The 9,382-nt window shown below is 51.4% G+C and overlaps 1 protein-coding gene across 10 annotated transcripts in view; it reads left to right on the plus strand.

Annotated features, from left to right (window-relative positions):
* VRK3 (VRK serine/threonine kinase 3) overlaps positions 1-9,382 on the plus strand; it is a 49,826-nt gene that overhangs the window by 32,948 nt on the left and 7,496 nt on the right. For all 10 annotated transcript variants that reach the window (XM_032264463.1, XM_032264462.1, XM_032264466.1 and 7 more), the window contains 2 exons: positions 849-981; positions 2,089-2,209. In XM_032264463.1, coding sequence (XP_032120354.1) covers positions 849-981; positions 2,089-2,209 — 254 coding nt within the window. The remainder of the gene's footprint in view (positions 1-848; positions 982-2,088; positions 2,210-9,382) is intronic.

Raw genomic sequence — 9,382 nt, forward strand, 5'->3', positions numbered from 1 at the left:
GGCAGGAGGATTACTTTAGCCCAGGAGTTCAAGACCAGCTTGGGCAACAGGGCAAAACCCCATCTTTACACAAAATACAAAGAATTAATGAGCATGATGGTGCATGCCTGTAGTCCCAGCTACTTGGGAGGCTGAGGTGGGAGGATCACTGGAGCCTAGGAGGCTGCAGCGTGTCGTGATCGTGCCACTGCACTTCAGCGTGGGTGACAGAGTGGAACCCCATCTCAGAATAAATAAGTAAATAAATATTTTTAAAAGAAGATGTGGTTAACTTTGTGTGTATCAGGCAGAAAAGCACTTAATTTTTGTTTTAAACTCAAGCTTCATAAGAACCTTTGAGGTGGGGACTCTTACTATTATCATTTTACAAATGGGGAAAATCATAGAAGTGGTGTAGCTTGCCCAAGGTTGTATCACCAGCAGCAGGCTGAGCTGGCATTTGGACTCAGACCATCTGGCTTCAGAGCTAATACCCAGAACCACTATTAAAATGTTAAGTGCTGGTGCCCAGTGGGAGGTCTGGTGTGAGGCCTCTGGAAAACAAGAGCCCCCGCCTTGTCCACATATGTTTACCTGGTTGTTTAAAGAAAACAATTTGGAATGATGCATAAGAAACTGTTACTAGTGGTTATTTCTGGGCAGTGGGTTTTGGGGGCTGGGAGGAAATATGGATGGCTGCTTTGGGGTCTTTTTACTTCATCTCATTTTTACTGTGAGCATAGCTTAGTTTTGTAAGTGAAAAATGTCATATTTGATAGAATGGTTGTTTTCAGTTGCATCTATAGTGGAAATCTCTGACTTCTGCACGCCTCAGCTCCAATTTGTATGGCTTTTCCCTGTGTCCACAGGTGACCTTGGCAGGCTATGGCTTCGCTTTCCGCTATTGCCCAAGTGGCAAACATGTGGCCTACGTGGAAGGCAGCAGGAGCCCTCACGAGGGGGACCTTGAGTTCATTAGCATGGACTTGCACAGGGGATGTGGTATGAAGCCAGGGACGGGTTTGGGACCACGGAGACTCGCTTCTCATACAAGGGCAGCTCTGGAAGTTCACAGCCAGAGACAGCAGGTGGCCAGACAAGATAGGCACTAAGGGCACCAGGACGGGGGTCAGCACCATGGACAGCGTCCCGACCGCCGGGTTCAGCACCAAGGACAGCGGGTGGCTGGGCACTGGGGAGCCCTGATTCCAGGGGTTGGGATTCAGGATCTGGTGAGGACTTAGAAGATGAGAGTTGCCTAGGAATCATCCAGGAGGGGCTGTTGAGGAGGTGGTTGGCAACCACGTCTGAATTGTGGGAGGGAACTCTGCGCAGAGGTTCTGCAGTATCTCAGGAATTAATCAGCCAAAGCCCTGGGAGAGGATGGGATCATCCACTGAAAGTGTAGAGAGAGGGAAGAGAGCCCGGGGAAGATTTCTTGAGCCCCTCTTTCTCATATCCCTTTATATTTTGGCCATCCACTTGCCTGCCACATCCTCCCACCAGACTGAGCTCCCCCAGGGCAGGGATGGCACCCCTGCCTCCAGCATCAGGTGGTGGAAGGCCAGCATGGACAAGTAGTACTTGTTGAGTGCTTACACAAAGCATTGTCTAAATTAAGTGGCTGAGGAAGCATAAGGAAAATAAACTGTCAGAGTCTTCCCTGCCCTCCCCCACTGAGGCTGGGTTTGGTGCCCATCCTTCTGGGCTCTCGTGTGCTCTGTTCTTTGTCCTTTGTCACTCAGGTAGTCCCATGCTATAGCTGTCTCCCCACTAGGCTGTCATGGGCTGGGACTCGACAAGATCCTGGTTTGGGTTTTCAGAACATGAGCTAGTGCCTGACACACAGGCACTGAGGATTCATTGAATGAGTGCATGAATGAAAGAAGAGTGGATGAGGATGAGCTGGTGAAAGGAGCCGAGAGATGGTTGAGAATGAGTCGACTTCTGCCTACTCATGAAAGTGTATGAGCAGAGGAAACAACCCATATGGCTGGAAGGCTTAATGTGTGAATGCATGGTTGAGTCAGTCAGGGGAAGGAAGAGGGTGGACCCGTCAGTTAGTGGAGAATTCAGACTGAGCCACCACCTCTACCCCTCCCTCCCCAGGGCCCTCCCGCCGCAGCGACCTCCAGAGCCTGGGCTACTGCATGCTGAAGTGGCTCTATGGCTTTCTACCATGGACAAACTGCCTTCCCAACACTGAGGACATCATGAAGCAAAAACAGAAGTGAGTCTGAGGGTCAGCAGAACCCAGCACTGGCCCAGAACCCCTACAAATGGGCAGAAACCCAGAGCCCAACAGGGAGCAGGAGGGAAAGGGAAGTAGCATCCAACAGAGCTGAAGTCCTCTGAGCTACACAGGCCTGTGCTGCACAGGTGTATACTGTCCACACAGCAGGTAAGGCAGGGGTTTCTGAGCCACATCGCCTGGGCTCGGACTCTGGCCCTGCCACTGTGGGGTGTTAATGTCTGCTAGCCTTAGTGTCCTACTCCTGTGAGATGGTCTCCTACTGGCTCCCTCCTTACAGGACTGTGGAAGGGTTCAGGGGAGAGTCAGGTACACACAAAACTTAGCATAGGGCCTGGCTTGTAGAAAATGCTCATCGTGTGTGGGACACCATGACTCACTTCATCACAAACACGCCGGCAACCTGAGCAGGATAGGCCCAGGCCCTGCCTCAGCAGTGGTAGTTCCAGCCACCCAGTGTCCACACTGCCAGATCAGTGCGCTCACCTTTGTGTGTAAATGACCAGGTCCTACTAGTGCTGGTTTAAACACTCAGCACCAAAGACAGTGTATAGCAGAACATAGGGGAATTTCTAGGGTGAGATTGAACACTAAGGGCATTGAGCAGCTGGACACAAAGGGGGAGCACTAGGAGCGTGTGTTCAGCACTAGGGACAGCAAGCAGCTGGGCCCAAAAGGAAGGCACTAGGGTGTGCGTTCAGCACCAAGGACAGGACGCAGCTGGACCTAAAGGGAAGTGCTAGGGATAAGGGTTCAGCACCAGGGACAGTGGGTCGCTGGGCAGAGAAAGGAAGCACCAGGGGTGTGGGTGGGGCACCAGGGACAGTGGGTCGCTGGGCACAAAAAGGAGGCACTGAGGTTTGTGTTCAGCACCAAGGACAGCAGGCCGCTGGATGCAAAAGGAAAGTGCTAGGGATGTGGGTTCAGCGCCAGGGGTGTGGGTTCAGCACCAAGGACAGTGGGTAGCTGGCCCTAGGCGTGCCCTTCAGACATGAGTAAGAGTTGCCCAGGCTGAGCAAAGTGGCTCATGCCTGTAATCCCAACACTCTGGGAGGCCGAGGTAGGTGGACCACCTGAGGTCAGGAGTTCAAGACCAGCCTGGCCAACATGGTGAAACTCCATCTCTACTAAAAATACAAAAATTTTCTAGGCATGATGGCGGGTGCCTGTAATCCCAGCTGCTTGGGAGGCTGAGGCAGGAGAGTTGCCTGAACCCGGGAGGTGGAGGTTGCAGTGATCTGAGATCATGCCACTACACTCCAGTCTGGGTGACAGAGTAAGACTCTCAGGAGAAAAAAAAAAAAAGAGTTGCCTGACTCATCTGGGAGGCAGCTGACCGTCTACATCTGAAGTGTAGGAATGAAGTCTAAAGGGACACTCAGACCCCAGAAATATCTCAGGAACTGTCAGCTAAAGCCCCAGGAGAGGATGAGATTATCTGGGAAAGTGTATAGAGTGGGAACAAGGTGATCCCTCCAATGAACAGCATCGAGTCCCTCATACTTCCCAGTCCTTAGTGTGCCGTGAAGTCCTTCCCTGAAGACTCTCGTTTAACTCTCTTTGTAGCTCCCAACTTCCTTCTCTAAAACAATGGACAGCCTCTTAAGAACACTTACTGTGTGTTCTGCTGATGTGTTCATTTAGATGTATTTGTACCTCAAAATCGCATGCTGGCAGTGGTACTGTGTGTGATTTGCATAAGTGATGTTTTGCTCTGCATCTCATCTGTCTCTGGCTGTCTCCAGCTTTAACCCTATCTCTACATGTGGATCGAGTTTACTGCTTCTGACTCCTACTTCTAAATCAATTGTGTATAGATGTGTCTGTGTCCTTGAACTATATATGGTGGTATGTGTGTTTAATTTGTATAAATAGTACTGTGCTCTAAACCTCATGCTGTTTCTTGCCTTCTTTCACTAAATGCTGTTTTTAACTTTAGCTACATAACTAGTTCACTATTTCTGAATACTCCTAAATGTTTTTATTTAGATGTATCTGTGTCCTTAAAAACTATATGATGTTCTTGGGTGTGTGTTTAACTGGCATAAGTGGCACCATGCCCAGAATTTGATCCTCCTTCAGACAAGGGGATATATCTTATCATTTTGACTTCCTCCTAGTGACTCTTCAAAGCTAACAATTATCATATGCTTGTCTGTGCAGGGCACTGCACCCAGTGCTTCCCCTGCATCCTCTCAACTGCTTTGAGCTGCGGGCTCTCATTATCTGTGGCACAGAGAGCTTAGGTAATCAGCCCAGGTCACACAGCTACTAAGCAGGGTCTCCTGGGCTCAAGTCCAGGCCATTCAACTCCAGAGACAGCCCCTGTCACCCCCGTGCTGCTTCCCTCTTGTAGGAGGCTTATGAGGGTGAATTGGTGATGCCTGGACCTACCCTACCTTCACTTAACAAATACTGAACCCTACCATGTGCTGGGCTCTATTCTAAGCCCTGGGGATACAGCAGTAAGAAAGACAAAAATCCCTGCCCTCAGGGAACTCACATCCTAGTGGGGGAGACAGGAGCTAAGGGGTGAAACACATGGCATCTCAGAGATCAGACTGATGGGCATGGTGGGGCCAGGTCCTGGGTGTCCACTGGTGGGACTCTTGGGGTGGGGATGTGCAGCACATTTTCAGGTCTAATGTCCGGGGCAGTTCTCACAGTAATGGTGACAGGTGAATTGTCCCCTGAAGGACCATGAAGCTTGAAACAGTGACAAAAAGGATGTCACAGTTGGTGCTGCTTTGTCCCAACATCCCTGCAGAAGAGGGAGAGAGAGAGAGGCTTTCAGCCTCCGGACTTCCACAGGCAGCCTCTGCGTGGGAAGCCAGCCTCAGCACTCGCTGGACCACACATCCGTTCCCTCGTTTTCTTGAAGCTTATTTTTACACTTGCTCTCTAGCTTTGGCAGATGGTGCTGGTTTTCTGCTCACAGTAGGGAGACAAAGGTTTCTTTTGAAATGAAGCCAGATGAAAACAATGAGTCACAGAATGAGCAGCCCTCTCAAGTGAGCCCATGTCCCTGTGTGAGTGAAGGCAGTGAAATGCTCACTCACACACTCTAATGGGTTAGCTCAAAACACTGCAGCTTCCATGAGGGAGGGTTCACTTCTCTGACTAACAGTCCCAAGGTAGGAGACAGGGTGTGGAGGCCTGTTTCCTGTGACATCCACATGTTCTCTGGATGCAACGGAGAGCACACATTTTGGGTGCCCAAGAAATAGTGGATCTGGCGCAGTGGCTCATGCCTGTAATCCCAACACTTTGGAAGCTTACATGGGCAGATTGCTTGAGTCCAGGAGTTTGAGACCAGCCTGGGCAACATGGCAAGACCCCATCTCTACAAAAAATTTAGCCGAGTGTGGTGGCACATGCCTGTAGTCCCAGCTACTCAGGAGGCTGAAGTGGAAGAATCACTTGAGCCCAAGGAGGTTGAGGCTTCAGTGAGCTGTGATTGTGTCACTGCACTCCAGCCTGGGCAACAGAGTGAGACCCTGTCTCCAAAAAAAAAAAAAAAAGTGTAGTGGAACAAAGAACAACTAAGGAGTGAATGCATGAGCCTGCCCAGGCTTCAGTGTGGACACAGAGGACAGGCAGGCACAGCCTCAGTGTAGGGGGTTCCAGGGCTGTGAGAAGACCCAGACACGAAGCAGGAGCTGCAGGTGTGGAGGTAGCCCAGGCACTGTGGGAGCAGAAGGGAGGCACAGGACCCCACCGCTGGCTGCCGGAAACTTTCAGCAAGCGGGAGGCAGACAGGACAGCACAGATCTGAACCCTCTCCACTCATTCATTCAGGGCCTGGGTCCTGAGGCCGGTGGCTGTGCTGGACACACAGGTTAGAATCAGCCCACGGTGCCTCTGTACTCCACTCTTGTTGGGGAAACCGGTCCCCGAGGCTCCCCTGAGTTGAGTCTTCTCCCCACTCCACTTCCTAACTCCTAGGAGCAGTCATATTACCCTTTTCACACACCCACACCCCCCATCTAAAGAGACTTTGGATGAATGTGACTGGTTCACAGGGAGGGTCTGCGCTTGCCAACATGGTGCAGGGTGAATAAGACAGGTCGTAGTAATCAGATCAATGATATCAGCATGGTTAACAGTAATTCCACAGCCCCAGCTCCAGACCATGACCACAGAGGGCTGGGCGCACGAAGATGCTCCCTGAAGAGTAGCTGGTGATGTTGACGCTGTCCCCCAGACACCTCACCTCACCCCCAGCCTGGTGTCTGTTGGCCCAGACAGTAACCAAGGGGACCACAGGCGGGCAATGTTGCTGCCTGTTCGTTTCCTGCCTCCCCAAGGTGTCCTCTGCCAGGGCATTTTACTGATATACGTGGCCTTTTGCCATTCATTCAACAGATACTCATTTTTTGCACATTGTAGTTCACAATGGAAGGAATGAGTGAAAGAAGGAGGAGAGGCAGTTTAAGTCCCTGAGTCTTTCTGGCATTCAAGACCCTTTGCTGGGCAAAGCACAAACAAGAGCCAGCTTTGGTTCCGCTCTTAGGCCTCCCAGCTGGTCAGGGAGAGCCCGTGGCAGTCAGCAGCAGCAGTGTTGCTGTGCAGTGCACAACGTCCTGGTGATGGCCCCAGTGGCCCTTCCTGTGCATGTATGCTGATGGCTGCCATAGGACAGCTGGGATCTGCACACAAGCCCGGGAGGGACGGAGTTCCTCTGTCTAGAGGGGTCTGGGGAATACTTTCTAGGAGGCTAAGCCCTTGAGCTATATCTGAAAGGGAGAACAGCTACCTGCCAGAGCCCAGAGGGGAAGACCGCCCAGGCACTGAGAGTGATAGGTGCAGAGGCAAAAATGTGCAGGGATGTGTGGCCTGGTGGGACTAGAAGTCCTTTGGTGCGGCTGGGACATGCCATGGGAGGAGGGAGTGGGGAGACAGAGCCAGAGGGGCGGCCAGGTGGCTGTGTGTGCTGGGGAGCCACGGAGGGAGGGTGGGCTGTGAGCAGGGAGGGGCAGGGACAGGTGTAAAGAGAACCTCTGGAACCACGTGGGGGATGCACAGGAGGCCAGGGAAGACCTGAGGTCCAAGGAGAAAGGATGAAGCCTGAGTTGGGCCCGGATCCGTGGGACATAGGAGGACATGGGGCGGAGAGAGTTGAGCAGGAGGGTGGGGCTGGGGATGGCGAAGGCAAGGTCAGAGCCCAGTGACTGGGCAGGTGGTGGGAGCTGGCCCGATGGAACAGGCAGAAAAGTGGAGGGGCTGGGCCTGGAGGATGGAGCAAAGGCAGTGGGCGAATCAGGATTTTTCCTGAACAGCTAAAGAGGGGTACACGTGCATGCACGTGTGTGTGTGTGTACATATACAGTCAGTCCTGATTATTCAGAATCCATATGTATGAATTCTCCACTCACTAAAAGTATTTGCAACCCCAAATCAATTCTTGGAGTTCTTTCATGAGTGCTTGCAGACAAATAGTGTGGAGAAAAACTTTAATCACCTGACACATGTGTTCCCAGCCTAGGGTGGAGCCAGGCAGCATTCTGCTGCCCTGTGTTCAGCCCTCATGCTATACGCCAGTGTTCTTTTCACTGTTTAGTTAATGCTGCATTTTTTCCTGTTTTTACACTTTTGTCAGTGATTATGCCATTTAAAATGGAGGTGTGGTGGCTCACACCTGTAATCTCACACTTTGGGAGGCAGAGATAGGAGGATCAGACCAGCCTTAGCAACATAGTGAGACCCCGTCTCTACAAAAAATAAAAAAACAGCCACCTAGCGTAGTGCTGAAGCGCTGTCTGATGTCCCGAAGCCTGAGATGGTTAATAATTTGTGTGTTTATCAGCTTTGTTCAGGCATGAGCTACGGTGCTGTAGGCCATGAGTTTGTGGGGAACACTTGCCATTTTACGTTGCCTTGGCATTCATTTGAATGTAAGTTAGACTTTCTCATGCCAGAAGCAGGTCTCAGTCACCCTCAGCATAGTTTCCAGTTTTCCACCTCCTCCCAGTTCCTCTGTGTGGTTGACCCAGATATCTCCCTTATGCAGCCGCCTCCTGGGGACCACCTCTCTCCTTATGGGACAGCCACAGGCAGCCTACTTGACGGCCCGGTTGGCCCCTGCACCCCATGTGGACTGTGCAGATGCCACAGTGACCCCTTTTCAGGCACAGTATGACCTCCTGGAACTCAAGCCTGCTTGCTTTGAACCCACCAATTAAAGTCCCCTCGAAATGTTTGGATACCACACGTTGGTCCCTCATGTAGCTGCGAGCTCCCTGACCAGTGTGCATGTGTGCATGTGTGTGTGTGTCCTTTGGGTGTGCTGTGTGCCCCCAGGACCTGTAAGTAAGAAAATCTTTATTTCCATCTTAGATATTCCCTCATCATTGAAGGGATCCTCTCCATCTTAAAGATCCCAGATTAAAATAGAGTTCAATGCTAATGAATCAAGAATACCTATTACATAAAATGTCTTTCAACAGAAACATACACAAAACAAGTATCGATCAGCTGATGAAAATGGTGTGAGCAGGGCCGGGCGCGGTGGCTCACGCCTATAATCCCAGCACTTTGGGAGGCCGAGGCGGGTGGATCACGAGGTCAAGAGATCAAGACCGTCCTGGTCAACATGGTGAAACCCCGTCTCTACCAAAAAAAATACAAAAATTAGCTGGGCATGCTGGCGCGTGCCTGTAATCCCAGCTACTCGGGAGGCTGAGGCAGGAGAATGGCTTGAGCCCAGGAGGCAGAGGTTGCGGTGAGCCGAGATCGCGCCATTGCACTCCAGCCTGGGAAACAAGAGCGAAACTCCGTCTCAAAAAAAAAAAAAAAAAAAAAAAGAAAAAGAAAATGGTGTGAGCAGAGGCTTGCAGGAAGCCAGTGCTGTTTCCCCTGGGAGCAATGGTAGTGGATTGGTTGATTCAGTGTTCACAGCGACTTTAAGAATATAACTACCAGGCCGGGCGCGGTGGCTCACGCCTATAATCCCAGCACTTTGGGAGGCCGAGACGGGTGGATCACGAGGTCAAGAGATCGAGACCATCCTGGTCAACATGGTGAAACCCCGTCTCTACTAAAACTACAAAAAATTAGCTGGGCATGGTGGCGCATGCCTGTAATCTCAGCTACTCAGGAGGCTGAGACAGGAGAATTGCCTGAACCCAGGAGGCGGAGGTTGCGGTGAGCCGA

The sequence above is a fragment of the Sapajus apella genome, unplaced genomic scaffold (assembly GCF_009761245.1).
Source record: "Sapajus apella isolate SASKATOON/1434 unplaced genomic scaffold, GSC_monkey_1.0 scaffold144, whole genome shotgun sequence".
Classification (NCBI taxonomy): Eukaryota; Metazoa; Chordata; class Mammalia; order Primates; family Cebidae; genus Sapajus; species Sapajus apella.